At 44.5% G+C, this 17,043-nt stretch overlaps 1 protein-coding gene across 2 annotated transcripts in view; it reads left to right on the forward strand.

The window, feature by feature from the left end:
* LOC102132982 (uncharacterized) overlaps positions 1 to 17,043 on the forward strand; it is a 77,086-nt gene that overhangs the window by 41,577 nt on the left and 18,466 nt on the right. For both annotated transcript variants that reach the window (XM_015445161.4, XM_074031179.1), the window contains one exon: positions 15,517 to 15,652. In XM_015445161.4, coding sequence (XP_015300647.3) covers positions 15,517 to 15,652 — 136 coding nt within the window. The remainder of the gene's footprint in view (positions 1 to 15,516; positions 15,653 to 17,043) is intronic.

The following is a 17,043-nucleotide window of genomic DNA, read 5'->3' on the forward strand; positions in this document are numbered from 1 at the left end:
TAAGATAAGATTGTGTGGTTGTTATGGCTCCTAATATGGGTTTTATTACAGCTGTGGTAGGGGGACAGGTTGGGGGATAGGTTGCGTAAGTAGGGATGTAAGGTTGTAACAGCTGGACCAAACTCGCTAGCTAACTGGGGGGAGATTTTTGTTAATGCCTGTATGTTGAGTTTGAGGGGGCTGTTAATAAGGATTTTAGGATGGTAGGTTACTTGGGTGAAAGTTCAGTTATAGGCTGAGACAGGGATTGTATTGTATGTTGTGGAGAGGAGGGATACGCAGAGCCAGCAGTCTCTTGCCATGGAGGAACTGGAGTTTTTTAGTTTCTGTGTAGGTCTTTAGGGGTTGTAGGTATTGGTTGGGCTGAAAGAAGGGTTGGGGTATTGATTATGGGACAGTTTCGAAAGGCAGAGAGTGAGCAGAAAAGTAAGTAGTTTGATTTTATCCAGAGTGAAGCCATAGAGAGAGCCTTGGAGGAAAAGGTCGGTTTTCCACACGAAACAGGCTTCCAGGGTGTTGTTCTGTGTGTGGAACCAGGAAATATTCTGTGAGAAGCGTGAAGGAAGAGAGTGAAATGGCAGGATAGACAAAAGCAGGGCATCTAGGGAGGCTGTGGGAATGCTTGTTTGTGAGTGATTGTAATTTTTGCTGTAAGGATAAAGATTAGGCAGAAGGCTAAAGTGAGAGAGAACTTTTGGCTGGTATCCCAATTGGAAGGAGTCACACTATATAATTTTACTGTAAACAATAGGGTAAGTAGTATAATAGATGGGGAATGCAGGCCTCCTTGAGAGGAGGCAGCAGAGCATATATGTCAGTTTGAAGTTACGTTTTTTAGTGAGGTGAATAGGTGAGGGAAGAAGTATGGGCGGAGGAGAAGATACAGGGGACGTGCATTAATATGGAAGGATTGGTGGAGAGATGTCAGGATTCTGTCGGTTTGGCCCTGGGGAAAGACTAGCTTCTGGTCCTTAACTCTCCAGCCCCCCTGGAGGAAGGCTCCTTGTAGTAATGAGGCTTTTTCAGTGGGGGAATATTGAGGTTGGATTGCAGGGGTAATGAGGAGGAGGGAGGCAGGAGCAGAAGAAAGGGAGGCTACTGTTGCTGCCTTATCGGTCTTTCTGTTCCCTCTTGAGATTTTATCTCTTCCTGTTTGATGTCACCAACAGTGTATAACTCCCACTTCGGTTGGGAGGTGTGCGGCCTGAAGGAGTTGGTAAATAAGGGGGCCGTTAGTGATGGGGGTCCCTTTGGCAGTAAGAAATCCTCTCTCATGCCAGATGGCAGTGTGGGAATGAAGAATGTGATATACACATTTGGAGTCTGTGTAAATGTTGACTCGTTTGCCTTTGGAGAGGGTTAGGGCTCTGGTGAGAGCTGTCACTTCTGTTTTCTGACAGGAGGTGACTGCAGGTAGGGGCTTAGCTTTGATTACTCAGTTAAGGGAAGCAACCGCATACCCAGCCATTTTTTGGGGAGCCAGTGGGCCCGGAAGAGGAGCCATCTCTAAATGGCTGGTCATCGGGGTTGGTGAGAGGCTCAGAGGAAATGTTTGGAAAGTGTGGCTGCAGGTAATCTAGGATGTCAGGGTAAGAATGAGTAGGAGGGGAAGCAGATACAGAGAGTAAGGATGCTGGGTTGAGGGGAGCACTTTTGGCAAGCCTGAATTTAGGATTTTTGATAAAGAAGGCATGGAGTAATTGAATTTGGGAAGGAGGAAGGGAGCCTAACGCTCAAGGGGAGAGGAGATCCTGTATATTATGAGGACTGTAAATGGTGGTATTTTCACTGAATGTTAGTTTTTTGCTTTTTTAGAGTTAAAGTGGCCGCTGCTGCTAGCCTTTTAAGACAGGTTGGCTGTGTTGTTTAACTGTGTAGAGAAGTAGGCTACAGGGAGCAAAGGAAGGAGGATTTCCTTTTTGTTGTCATAAGACACCGAGGGCTGTTCCTCGGCTTTTGGCAGTATAGACAGTGAAAGTTTGGGAGATATCAGGTAAGGACAGAGCTGGTGCAGTGACAAGAGTGGTTTGGAGTTTGTGGAAGCTGGGGAGTATGATATGTGAGCAATTTAGGGGTTTATTGAGAGGGCCTTTGGCCACTTTACAGAGGGGGCGAGCTAGGAGGGCAAAGTTGGGAATCCATAGTTTAAAGAAGCCTGCTAACCCTAGGAAGGAAAGGATTTCGCTTTTGGAGGAGGGAGCGGGTAGATGATATATTAATGCTGCTTGGGCTGGCCTCAGCCCGGGCATCAGGGGAAAGTTGAATTTCTAAGTAGGTCACCGTGGAGGTGGAGAGTAGTGTGGGGTTTTGAAAGGATGTCTCTCTGCCTAGGAGCGGAGTTGGACGTGAGGGCAGGACTAAGAAAGAGTGAGTGAAGGGAAAGGTGTGCAGGGAGCAGAAGAATGGAGCAGGGGCTCGGGGTGTGGAGACTTGTCCATCAATTCCTCCAACAGAGACCTGGGAGGACTTGGTGCGTTCTGAAAAATTAGGTAAAGCAGAGTAGGTTGTCCTGGTATTAATTAGAAAAAACATACGGGCCTACCTGCCACCATCAGGGTTACCCTTGGCTCGGATGAAGTGATGGTAGTGGCCGGGGCTTCCATTCCAGGGAACCATCAGTCTTCAGTGGCAAGGCCAATGAGATCCTAGCAGCAGGTTTTGGCTGGCCCAGGAAGGGATGGGGGCGGTCCTTGTGGGGGCTGCTCACAGTCCAACTTCCAGTGGGGTCCTCCGCAGAGGGGGCACAGCCTGGTGGGCTTACCTGGGTTAGGGCATTGTCTGGATTAGTGGCCTTCACTGCCACACTTGAAACAAGTGCCAGGTGGAGGTGGATTGCTAGGAGGTTTCCGTGTGGAGCTGTGGCCCCGTGGGCCTGCAGGGCCCCTGATGGCAGAGGTAAGCATTTGAAACTCTGCCTGTTTTTGCCTTTTTTTCCTCATCACAGCTGTTAAAGACTTTGAAGGCTAAACTAAGAAGGTCTCATTGTGGGGTTTGAGGGCCGTCGTCAACCTTCTGAAGCTTGCGCTGAATATTGGGGGTTTTGGCTGGGGACTGCCTTTGCACCAGTAGGCTGGGCAGGAGCCTGGTGATGAATGGTATCAGCATGTACCTGAGCTAGGGTACCGATACGGTCCCAGTGTTCTGGGGTGAGGGTGAAAGAGAGAATAACGCAGCGGTCATGCCAGGTTAGTTCATAAGACTGGGTAAGGTACTGAAATTCCCTAATATTAAGAGGTAGGGTCCTCTGGAAATGAACCGAGTCTTTTGTTAATTAGAGAGAGATCACTGAGGGAAAACGGAACATGAATTTTAACAATACCTTCAGCTCTTGCTACTTCCTGGAGAGGAAGCAAGGGAGCTGGTTGCTGAGCATGTTGGGCCTGAGGGTGGGTGAGGGGCGGCAACAGAGAGGACTCAGAGTCAGAAGCAGGATGGTTAGAGAGAGGGAGAGAGAGAGGTAGAGCCGGAGTGGGGACATATGGTGGAGGATTATGATGCTCTCTGGGAGGGGGAAAATCAGTGGGGTCAAAGGAAGAGGAGTCATTGGCTGGGGCTGTGGTGGTGGGGGCAGGAGGCAAGTCAGGTTTGGAGAGGGCAAGGAGGATTTGGAAAGTAGAACAGGACTGACAGAGGGAAGGGTGGGTACGGAGAGTGAAGAAAACCTGAACATAAGGAATTTCAGACCATTTCCCATTGCAATGGCAAAAGTTATTTAAGTTTTTGAGCACATCGGAATAGAAAATGCCATTTTCGGGCCATTAGGAGCCACAGTCCAATTTGTATTGAGGCCATGCAGTATTACAGGAAAAGATAAGCCTTTTAGGGTGGATTTCTGAATGGAGGCTGAGAGCCCTGGGACTGTGGAGGAGACACCCAAGGAGGGTGGCCTTGGAAGGGGTAGACTGAGAGGCTCTCATAGTGAATGGAAGGGGGGTGGGGTAGAGGAAAAAGAGACTGCTGGTGATAAGGACAGCGGGAGAGGGTGTCACCTTTCCCGCGAAACTTGTCTGGAATAGAGGAGGTAATCGCCAAGTCAGACGTCCCTGAAACGGAAGAACCAGAGACGCGGAGGCCGGAGGAAACCCTTGGCCCAGAGTTGGGTCTTTCGGAAACAGAGAGACGGATGGTCAAGGGTTCCGGGGAACGGTAACAGTAACAGTCTCTTTTTCATTCACCCTGGCGGAGGCTTTGATGGTGGATGAGGTCTCCAGCAATGGGAGAGTCTAGGAGATTCTCTGGGTCTTCGGCAGGTTCGGGGAAGGGGAAGTTGGCTGGGAGAGGGGTGATAGGATAGAGAGAGAGAGAGAGAGAGAGAGAGAGAGAGAGAGAGAAAATCCTGGCCTGAGTCTATCCCCTTCCCGAGTTTCAGCACCAGAATGTAAGGTCAGCCAAGAGGCAGGACAAGAGAGAGAGACCCAAGTTCAGGTGAGTAAGTTTATTGAACCTGCCGGCTGCTCCATTACAGACAGAGGAGGCAGCCCTGAGCTTACAAAATGAGGGGTTTATATGGGGGAGAGAGACCCTGGGGTTGTCTGTTGGTTAACTCTGCCACATATCACTTTGTGAAGTGTATGGTACTGGAGGGTGTAGGTAAAGTTTGTTTATGCATGACCTCCCCCTGTGTGGTCTGGATGGTTTGTAATTGGGGTTTGCTTTATAGCAGTAAGGCCTGATAGGTAAAGTCTGCTGGCTTCACTGTGGCGCCTAAATAAGCACTTAGAAATATAAAAACGTTTGGGGGAAAGAGAGGGATGTTGGCAATACCAAGAAGCTTTTTTGGGGGCGGTTTGTCTCTAACACCTCCCTAAATTATTTTATGAAGTCAGTGTCACTCAAATACCAAAACGAGGAAAGGGCATAACCAAAATAGAAAACTACAGACCAATATCCCTGATGAACATAGATACTAAAATCCTTAACAAAATACTAGCTAACTGAATCCAACAACATAACAAAAAGATAATCCACCATGATCAAGTGAGTTTCATACCAGGGATGCAGGGATGGTTTAGCATATGCCAGTCAATAAATGTGAAACACCACAAAAACAGAATTAAAAACAAAAATCAAATGATCATCTCACTAGATGCAGAAAAAAACATTTGACGAAGTCCAGCATGGCTTTATGATTAAAACTCTCATCAAAGTCAGCATACAAGGGACATACGTCAACATAATAAAAGCCATCTATGACAGACCCACAGCCAACTGAATGGGGAAAAGTTGAAAGCATTCCCTCTGAGAACTGGCACAAGAAAAGGATGCCCACTCTCATCATTCCTCTTCAATATAGTACTGGAAGTCCTAGCCAGAGCAATCAGACAAGAGAAAGAAATAAAGGGCATCCAAATTGGTAAAGAGGAAGTTGAACTATCACCCTTTGCTGATGATATGATTGTTTACCTAGAAAACCCTACAGACTCCTCCACAAAGCTCCTAGAACTGATAAAAGAATTCAGCAAAGTTTTCAGATACAAAATTAATGTACACAAATCAGTAGCTCTTCTATACACCAACAGCGACCAAGCTGAGAATCAAATCAAGAACCCAACCCCTTTTATAATAGCTGTAAAAAAAATTAAATAGGAATATACCTAACCAAGGAAGCAAAGACCTCTACAAGGAAAGCTACAAAACACTGCTGAAAGAACTCATAGATGACACAAACAAATGGAAACACATCCCATACTCATGGATGGGTAGAATCAATATTGTGAAAATGACTCCTGCCAAAAGCAATCTACAAATTCAACACAATTCCTATTAAAATACCATCATCATTCTTCACAGAATTAGAAAAATCGAGTATAAAATTCATATGGAACCAAAAAAGAGCCTGCATAGCCAAAGCAAGGCTAAGCAAAAAGAACAAATCTGGAGGCATCACATTATCTGATTTCTTTTTTTTTTTTTTTTTGAGAGAGAGTCTTGCTCTGTCACCCAGGCTGGAGTGCAGTGGCATGATCTCGGCTCACCACGACCTCTGCCTCCTGGGTTCAAGTGATTCCCCTGCCTCAGTCTCCCAAGTAGCTGGGACTTGGGACCCACCACCATGCCCAGCTAATTTTTGTATTTTAGTAAAGATGGGATTTCACCATGTTGGCCGGGCTGGTCTCGAACTCCTGATCTCAGGTGATCCGCCCCCCTTGGCTTCCCAAAGTGCTGGGATTACAGGCGTGAACCACAGCACCCGGCCTCATTTCAAACTATACTATAAGGCCGTAGCTACCAAAACAGTACTGTACTGGTATAAAATAGACACATAGACCAATGGAACAGAATAGAGAACCCAGAAATAAACCCAAATACAGTTGCAGCCAACTGATCTTCAAGAAAGCAAACAAAAACGTAAAGTGGGGAAAGGCCACCCTTTTCAACAAATGGTGCTGGGATAATTGGCTAGCCACATGTAGCAGAATGAAACTGGATCCTCATCTCTCACCTTATACAAAAATCAACTCAAGATGGATTAAGGACTTAAATCTAAGACCTGAAAGTATAAAAATTCTAGAAGATAACATTGGGAAACCTTCTAGACGTTGGCTTTGGCAAGGATTTCATGACCCAGAACCCAAAAGCAAACGCAATAAAAACAAAGAGAAATAGCTGGGACTTAATTAAACTAAAGAGCTTTTGCATGGCAAAAGGGACAGTCAGCAGAGTAAACAGGCAACCCACAGAGTGGGGAAAAAGCTTCACAACCTATACACCTGACAAAGAACTAATATCCAGAATCTACAATGAACTCAAACAAATCAACAAGAAAAAAAATAAACAATCCCATCAAAAGGTGGGCTAAGAACATGAATAGACATTCTCAAAAGAAGATATACAAATGGCCAACAGACATGAAAAAATGCTCAACATCAGTCGTGATCAGGGAAATGCAAATCAAAATCACAATGCAATACCACCTTACTCCGGAAAGAATGGTCATAATAAAAAAGTAATAAGATGTTGGCATGGATGCAGTAAACAGGGAACACTTCTACACTGCTGGTGGGACTGTAAACTAGTACAATCACTATGGAAAACAGTGTGGAGATTCCTTAAAGAACTGAAAGTAGAACTACCATTTGATCCAGTAATCCCACTACTGGGTATCCACCCAGAGGAAAAGAAGTCATTATACGAAAAAGAAGCTTGCACACGCATGTTTATAGCAGCAAAATTAGCAATTGCAAAAACGTGGAACCAACCCAAATGCCCATCAATTAATGAACTGATAAAGAAACTGTGGTGTATATATATATATATATATATATATATATATATATATATATATAATGGAATACTACTCAGCTATAAAAAGGAATGAATTAATGGCATTCACAGCGACCTGGATGAGATTGGAGACTATTATTCTAAGCAAAGTAACTCAGAAATGGAAAACCAAACATCGTATGTTCTCACTCATAAGTGGGAGCTAAACTATGAGGATGCAAAGGCATAAGAATGACACAAGGGGCCAGGCAAGGTGGCTCACGTCTGTAATCCCAACACTTCGGGAGCCCGAGGGGGAGGGATCACCTGAGGTTGGGAGTTCAAGACCAGCCTGACCAATATGGAGAAAACCTATCTCTACTAAAAATACAAAAAATTAGCTGGGCATGGTGGCGCATGCCTGTAATCCCAGCTACTCGGGAGGCTGAGGTAGGAGAATCACTTGAACCTGGGAGGTGGAGGTTGTGATGAGCCGAGATCGCACCATTGCACTCCAGCCTGGGCAACAAGAGCAAAACTCCGTCTCAAAAAAAAAAAAAAGAATGACACAATGGACTTTGGAGACTTGGGGGAAAGGCTGAGAAGAGGGTGAGGGATAAAAGACTACAAATAGGGTTCGGTGTATACTGCTCAGGTGATGGGTGCAGCAAAATCTCACAAATCACCACTAAATAACTTACGTAACCAAACACCAACAATTCCCCAATAATCTATGGAAGTAAAAAAAAATTTTTTTCCAAGGAAAGACTTAGGTGAGGAAGGACTTAAGTAAGGAAGAAGGGCCTTAACAAAGCAAGCCATGAGCCTGCAGGTTTAGGGGACAACAAGAGGATGTGCGGAGGGCGGCCCTTGGCAAGAGGGGAGGGTCATAGCAAGGAAGAATTTGCATGTCAGGTGGAGAGTTTGTACTTAACCTGGTAGACATTGGGAGCCATTAAAATCTTTTGTTTCCCAAGGAATTATTTGCCTCAAATCCTTTTGTATCTAATATTATACTTATTTTATAGCTTCCTTTCAGTGCAGTGTAGTGTCATGCTTTCCAGAGTTTACAAAGCAAATTAAACAACAGCTTCCCACATTGGACAACTGTTTTTGCTATCATAAAGTGTTTGGGGGGTGAGTTTGGCCTTTGGTAGAAGAGTTCTACTTGTTTCAGAGTAGAGGTTCAGATTGATTTACATCAGCCTCCTGGGTGACAAGTCCAGATGGTTTCCATCTGGCTCTAACTGGAAACAGTCAAACTATTTCCACGCTGGCCTCTTTGTGGACAAGAGGCTTTTGGCTGCTTGGACAGTTGTCCCCACAATGCCATTGAGGCAAAACCCCCATTAGGAAACCTGATGCCCATTATTATTCCTCTCTTTTGGAGTGATAAGAACATTTAGAGCAATATAAGAACTTGACCACTTAACACTGAGCAACCATTTAAAAGTTGATAAAGGAAGCAAAATATCTTCTTTCTATGCTTGCAGGAGTTAAAAGATTTTTGTCCAAATCAGTCTTGCCCCAGTGCACCCCTGAGGATGAAGAATTACTAGAACAAGGGTCCTCAAATTTGAGCAGCCTCAGAGGTACTCAGAGGGCTTGTTAAAACAGATTGCTGGGCGCCACCCCCAAGGTTCTGAGTGAGTAGGTCTGAGTGAGGCTGGACAGTGTGCATTTCTATCCAGTTCCCAGGGTCCTGATGCTGCTGGTTCGAGGATCACACTTTGAGAACCACAGTTTTGGACTTGAGAAAATCAGACTGTCTGCTCCTGATTTATTTTGCACAATGAAGAAAATCAGAGAGCAGACCGAGGCTCCTAGATGCCTCTTCTCTGCCCTGAAAATCACAGAACAGACAAGACCCAGTCCCATTTCTGTTCTGGCTTCTCTGTCTTCTTCTATACTGTCTTCTATACTTTCTTCTATACTTTCTTCTTCTGTACTCAGTGAAGCCACCTCTGAGGCCCATGGCTCTCTGTACCGTGGGGATACAGGAACTAGGAATCGTGGGCCTGGAAGTTGATCAGTGTTCAAGTGGATGATGTCTGGCTTGGTCTATGCCTAGTCACAAACCTGTGAGGTCCACGAAGAGCCAGAAGATAGCTGAAGGCTGGAAGTCACTGTAAGGCTGTCAGGAATAGCCAACCTCAGTTTAGATGGTTTCTCTGAGCCCTATTCAGCCAGTGCTGCCTTGTTGTCTCAAGGCTCCCAAAGTTCTTGAAAGACCCAGTGAGGACTCAGGGGTATCCTGTGCCTGTTTACTCCCAGCCCAAGCCCCACAGACAACCTCCAGGGCTGTTTTAATTCTGGAAGATTTAGGACAGGGAGAGCCAGTAAGTGACTTAGGCATGTACATGGGGCAAAAATCCAACCATAAAATGGTGTATCAACAAACTTGGGATTGATCAGAACTTTACTACAGTACCATGCCACCCAAGTGGCAAATACATTTTCCCAAATAAGGCATTGTTGCTTATATCATAGCCACAGTCCCCAGAAATACCAGTGGCATTAAGGAATGCAAAGACCAAGTTCAAAAGTCAAGATGTAATCTTCAAAACAGCTTTATTAGTTCCAAAACAGGAAGTTGCCAGTTATAATCCTGCAATTATTTTATTTGGGGCTTCATCCTGGGGTGACAGCTAAACAATGGAAACCTTTATAGAAAGGTCCCAAGGCCCAAGGTGTGAATCATCAAACACTACTTACATTTTGCCTTCTTAAGTCCTGTAATCAAACAAACAGAGTTTATGTTCTGGTTTATAAGACTAGGACTTACACAGGAAATTACACGTGTTCCTTTTTGATGGAAAAAAGCTATTTTTAACAGTTAAAAAAATAATTCAACCACAAGGAGAAGGCCCTACCAGGGCCTGCCATCCACAGATGAACATTTGAGTAGTGGTTGATCTGATGCCCCCCAGAATGTAGGATGCCCACCTGTTCTGGCGGTCCCAGAAGAGGCCAGCAAGTGAAGGATATGGAGAGCCTCTCTGGGGGATGCTGGTTCCATGAAAATTTACCCTTGACCTTTGAGTACCAGCCCATTTAGGAAACAGGGCTCTCCTCGGAAGGAATGAGAAGAGGTTTGTCAGCTGTGTTAAGAGAGAAGGTTCCAGGCAGAGGGACCACATGAGAAAAGGCTAAGAGGAGGAAGGTGCCTGGCATATTAGGGATCTGGAGGGGTGACGTTCGCCACAGAGCAGTCATTGGGAAAGCGGCTGGAAATGTGACTGAAGAGGCAGTGGACCCAAATGACTGAAAGCCATGAATGCTGAGTTCAGGAGTTAGATTTTCTCCTGTGTGCAAAGGGCTGGAGCCATGATGGTTTTGAAGCAGGACAGTAGCATAGTGAGAACTGGGTTTTTGAAAAGTATCTTGGGCAGTTTTGCAGAATATGCTTTAGAGAGAGGAATAGCTAAAGGATGGGAGACTAGTTATGAGACTTTTTTTTTTTTTTAGTTTAAATGCATTTTATTTTTAGACAACCTATGTGACATGTTTTTTTTTTTTTTTTTTTTTCTTAAAAAAACAAGGCCTCTACTCCACATAAATCACAGTCAAAATAAATAAAGGGCCCATTTATCTTAAGACATGGTGTTTTGTGGATGACAAGCAGCAGCCATTTATGATGATAGGTGATATATTCAAAGTAATTGCCAAATCTGTTAATATTTACCCATTTCTAAACCATTGTTAAAGAAAATCATATATAGGGTCACACCATCCTCATGGTAGTTCAGTAGAGCAACCATGCCATCAGGATTCATGTTTTCATCAAGAAAAGAACTGGTAGTTTTTGAAATTAGCAAAGATGTGCTTGATTTGTTAGGCAGCCCTACCATAAAAGGTTTTACTCTTTCTGATCTCGCTTCTTCAAGTTCCCCTTTCATTGATTTCATGTCATCTTTAATGTACTTCTTTTTTTTTGTTTGTTTTCTTCTTGAGATAGGATCTCACTCTGTGGCCCAGGCTGGAGTGCAGTGGTGTGATCATGACTCACTGCAGCTTTGACCTCCCAGCCTCAAGCAATCCACCTACCTCAGCCTCCCAAGTAGCTGGGACCACAGGTGTGACCACCATGCCCAGTTAATTTTTTTTTTTTTTTTTTTGTACAGACTGGGTCTCTTCATGTCTTCATGTTGCTCATGCTGGTCTCAAACTGGTAGGCTTAAGAGATCCTCTCACCTTAGCCTCCCAAAGTGCTGAAATTATAGGCATGAACCACCTTGCCCCACTGATGTACTTGTAGGCATCCTTTGCAAAGCTGGTTTCCTGCAAGTGAGGTTCATGGCAATATCAACACCAATGATGACTCTGGGTGCTTTGGGTACCTTCGCCCTTGGGGCCTTCAGAGGAGGCATTTCCACCAATGAGCAAGTCATCAGTGTTACCCTCTGTCCTGGTGATTACCTTCTCCTCCACTGTCAGCCACAGTCTATCCATGATCTCCCAGATCTCGTCAATGTCAGAGGTCTCCTCATCGTGTCTGATGAGGTCCACTGAAGGAAGAGGAAACTGCACTAGCTTAGCGGGATTCTGGAGCAGTGTTGGGAGTCGGGGATGAGAGGGGAGTGGCAGGAAAAGCAGGAAGCTTTTACATTTGTTCGGGCAAGAGAAGATAAAGTGAGGCTGCAGTGATAGAAAGCTGGAGTCTCGATATATTTAGAAGGAAGAGAATTGACAGGACCTAGTAGCCATTTCAAAGAGGGTGGTGAGAAAGATTCTGACGTCCGGGACACCTGGGGAAGCTTGGCAATTGACCAAAGAGAAAATGAGAGAAAGCACGAGGCTGGGAGAGTCCATACTGGATCTGTGGAGTGGCTTCCAGGGAAGGCGTGCCATTGTCCTCCTGATCCTCAGGGAGACAGTGGTAGAAGGGAGGGCACTTGCACATGAAGGTTCTTTGCCAGGTTGCTCCCATTCCAGTGTTTCAGTGACGTATGAAATCCAGAGATAACGCTGGCAAGCGAGGCACTAAAACTAAAATAGTGCCTCTACCACCACTATTTCACAATGCTTTGCAGCCGTCCTCACAATGCTTCTAAGAGATGGGTATTATGATCTCTATTTTGCCAGAGGAAATTTAGATTCAGATAAGTTAAGTGACTTTCCAAGGAGTCTCATAGCATTTTCTGGAGAGAGGTTTTAAACCTGGAGATTCCGCACATCTAAGTACACCACCCTGCCTCTTGGGCACAACCAGGCATAGCTATGCCACTGCTAAGTTCTCCCAGACAGAGGGGGTAAATTGAAATGGTCATTGTTAGTGAGCTTGTTTTTGTTTCAAAGTAAAGAAATGTAAGATTAGGTAAAAATGGGTTGCTGTGAACACAGCTGGGATGTATCAAGTATCACCAGGGCTTGAGCACATACCCGCCCTTACTCCAAGGAATTTGTTTTCAACCTAAAGAAAATAATCCAGTTTTGCCTGAACTTTGGTGAAAGCCCTGGAGCAGGAAGTTCCTGTACTGAGCAATGCCAGCCTTCCTATTATCTAACAGGGCCAACGTAACTCATTAGAGGTCTACATTCTGGAGAGTGGTTTAGACTAGCATTTTCCAAACTGCTTATTTTTCATGGGAAGAGATGACATTGTGACCTGTCTTATCATCTGCTGGAGGGAGACTTTGATTGTTTCTCCCATGGGAGTACAAGTTGGACCAGGCCAATCACAGGCCTGGAAGTCCCTTCCTCTCCAAGGGCACACGTTTGTGCCACACTGGCTTAGTTAGGGATGTAGACTGGCTAAGATGATGTCTTTCCTTGCAAAGCTGAGCAGCTGTAAAGGAATTTAGCTTTTGGCCTTCAGCTTTGGCCCTATTGGCCACCACTGCTTTCTATCATGTCAGAAGGGGACAAAAAGAAATGGATGCCACATGTGATCAGTATCCACATCATCCATCATTCTGGGCAGTCAACTTACATTTTCAAATGCATTTTTCTTGAAGAGATTTTACAGATAGAAAAATCATATTTCATCTTGCTCACAAGTGGTCTCAAGGCATTATTAGCAACCCTGTACTTGGAAAAGCACTGAACAGTGAGATAAAGTTTCCATAACACAATTGCACTTTACACTCTATTAGTCATTGATTCATTAATTCATTGAACAAACATTTATTAAATACCTACCATGTGCCAGATACTATTCTAGTGTGAATAATGGAGCACTGTTGTATCATTCATGACAGCTGTCATTTGCTATCATTCTCATGCCTTACTTAGATGTAAGGATGAACGAGATTTAGACAAGTTAGTCTTACCTCTAATAAAACCAAAGGATGGGCCAGTGTTCATCCCTCCAACTGTATTCTAAAGGAAAATAAATCCTGCCTATTTCTTTTTTGTTTTTCCGAGACAGAGTCTTGCTTTGTCATCCAGGCTACGCAGTGGCGCAATCTCGGTTCTCTGCAACGTTTGCCTCCCGGGTTCAAGCAGTTCTCCTGCCTCAGCCTCCCAAGTAGCTGGAACTACAGGCACATTCCACAACACCCGGCTAATTTTTGTATTTTTAGTAGAGATGGGTTTCACCATGTTGGCCAGGCTGGTCTCAAATTCCTGACCTCAAGTGATCTGCCCTTCTTGGCCTCCCAAAGTGCTGGGATTATAGGCGTGACCCACCATGCCCCGTCAATCCTATTTCATCCAACGATCCAGCAGATTAGATTCATGTCCAAAGAAACCAATCAAATCTTTTTTTTTTTTTTTTTTGAGACGGAGTCTCGCTCTGTCGCCCAGGCTGGAGTGCAGTGGCCGGATCTCAGCTCACTGCAAGCTCCGCCTCCCGGGTTCACGCCATTCTCCTGCCTCAGCCCCCCGAGTAGCTGGGATTACAGGTGCCCGCCACCTCGCCCGGCTAGTTTTTTGTATTTTTTAGTAGAGACGGGGTTTCACCGTGTTAGCCAGGATGGTCTCGATCTCCTGACCTCGTGATCCACCCGTCTCGGCCTCCCAAAGTGCTGGGATTACAGGCGTGAGCCACCGCGCCCGGCCTTCAAATCTTTTTTTAAAAAGCATGCTTTCTACTCTTTTTCCCCAACCGGCAACCTAGGAAGACCTGATGTCCAAATTTATCTCCTTTTCCTGAAAAGCAAGTTTTCCCTCCAGGCTTGAAAATTTATGCTTGATTATCCTTGACTCTGCTCTCTTCCTTGCTCTAACCATGCTAGTTAACATTCACTTAATGTCAGCTTCATAAGGGCAGGGATTTTTGTCTCTTTTGTTCTCCACTGAGTCGCTGGCACCTACACCAGTGCCTGACACATAATAGCAGCTCGAAAATGTTTGTTAAATGCTGAAAGAATTCAAGTCTTGTCTAGCTGCAGGGTTAGGCTCTCGAGTCAGCATGGTGGACAAAATTAGTGTATAGTTAAATGATCCTTTAAAATTCTGTGATTTGCCCACACATTACAATATCTAGGCATATTATCTCTAAGTCCCACACAGTTTCTTCCCCAGTTTTGGAACAGATCACTTGGTCTTTCTTCGGTTGGGTCCGGATGAAGTAGTTGGTTAGTGTTTAGGGGGCTCATATAACTTAAATACTTGTAGGTCCCCAGAGAAAGATTTGAATTTGGGACAGGCAATTCCAATTTCCCATCTCATACTTACTGAGTGGATGAGCCCGCATTATGCCCATGATTATTTCTTTTCCTCCATCCCCTTCCTGTATTTTTCTTTGCCAAACTCCTAAACTTGAACTGACATAAATTAAATGTGGACCTGATGCTGTTTCCCAGCACTGACAATAGACTCTTTACAAAAGCTGTGTCGACTGACAAGGGTGAACCAACCCCAGGATCCCTCAGCCCAGTCATGAATTCTACAAAGGCAGGATGGTTCTTTCTCCTTCAGATTTTCTCCTTTAAAGCTCAAAAAGGTAACAGCTTTTCAGGCTCCTTTAAAGGGCTGATTTCCTTCATAAGAGCTATCACTTCCCCTAGATCAGTGGGCAACTCATTCATCTTCTTCCAGGAAATATCTAGATACATCAGTTTTCTTCTTCAAAGTAAAGGCAACAATCTAAATCTTAGATGGAATTTCCTTTCATGCAGAGTAATTTTGGGCTTCTTGTTCTAAAGAAGGAAGGATGTACTGAGTATAAAGCAAGGACTTTAAAAATTCTATGTACAGTATTTCCTTGACTATATTGCATTGCAATGCATATATTATATGCAATGCATATAATGCATCTACTCACACAAGTCCAGTAAAGTACAATCTTAAAGAATAAAGTCAGCTTAGCTGGTGATAAACAGGGGAACTATTGTCTAAAAATAATAAAACACTCTGATTTTCTTATAGGAATCAAGAAGAAAATGGAAGGTCTGATGGAAGCTGGTCCTTGGTTAGTGAAGTTGCATTTGGCAGATAATGGCATAGATGGAAAAGGAAAAGAAGGAGAAAATGGTTTGTCGGAATTCATTCAAACTTTAACATGGTAAGTAGCAATTTAAGAGGCCTTATTTGTTCACCTTTTAAAACTAAGTGCTTGAATTAAATCATTGGGATAATTATTTAGCTGCACCTTTTTGGCAGTTTCCAGTGAGGTTTTACAGCTCTGAGAGCCAAGCAGTGACCCATCTTGGTCTTGGTACCTAACATGGCAAACAGTTGTGTGTGGACCATAAAGCTATCTTCAAGACCTCACTAGAAGCCCCATTTTAAGAAGTTGGCAACTGAGGAAAAACAGGACGTATGACCTCCCAATTTTTCTTTCTTAAAGTCAGGATATAATGTAAAATGTAATCGATGTGACCTAAGGAAGAAGGGCGGCCTACCCAGGAGTGATCACTTTTTTGTGTTTGATTACAAAGTTGTCCCAGCCTCCTCAAGGCAGAAGGACACAGCTATTCTCAAAAGCTTCTCAAAAACAGGATATTTCCTTGCCATGTTTGTGTTGAGAATCTTAGGTATTTCCCTGTCCAGGCCTACTGAGTCCACATCCCCAGTGGGCCAAGTAGGATTTGCAGCTACTGTAGAAAAAGCTTGCTGGGTGGAGACAACTCCAAGATATATAGTTTCAGGTAGTTGATAGTGACAGCAGCGCGGCGAAAGTCAAGGGCAACAGAACACAGCCAAGGCTTGAGGCTTGAGGGCTTGATGGATGGCTACTTATTATTGTTATTATTATTACTTTTATTTTTATTTTTAAGACACGTTCTTGCTCTGTCGCCCAGCTGGAGTACAGTAGTGCGATCTCTGCTCACTGCAACCTCCACCTCCCTAATTCAAGCAATTATCCTGCGTCAGCATCCTGAGTAGCTGGGACTACAGGCATGCGCCACCGCACCCAGCTAATTTTTGTATTTTTAGTAGAGACATAGTTTCACCATGTTGGCCAGGCTGGTCTCAAACTCCTGACCTCAAGTTATCCGCCCCCTTCAGCCTCCCAAAGTGCTGGGATTATAGGCGTGAGCAACTGTGCCCAGTCTACTTATTATTTTAGAAGAAAAAGATTCTTTCTCTGTCTGGGCATGGTGGCTCATGCCTGTAATCCCAACACTTTGGGAGGCCGAGGCAGGCAAATCACTTGAGGTCAAGAGTTTGAGACCAGCCTGCCCACATGGTGAAACCCCATCTCTACTAAAATACAAAAAAATTAGCTGAGCATGGTGGCAGACACCTGTAATCCCAGCTACTCAGGAGGCTGAGACAGGAGAATCACTTAAACCCGGGAGGCAGAGGTTGCAGGGAGCCAAGATCGCTCCACTGCACTCCAGCCTGGGCAACGGAAGGAGACTTCATCATTAAAAAAAAAAGAAAGAAAGAAAGAAAAATTTTTCTCTAATATACTTATTCAGGAAGGATGGGAAGATTTTCAACTTTAAT

Source organism: Macaca fascicularis, chromosome 2 (genome assembly GCF_037993035.2).
Source record: "Macaca fascicularis isolate 582-1 chromosome 2, T2T-MFA8v1.1".
In the NCBI taxonomy this organism is placed as follows: Eukaryota; Metazoa; Chordata; class Mammalia; order Primates; family Cercopithecidae; genus Macaca; species Macaca fascicularis.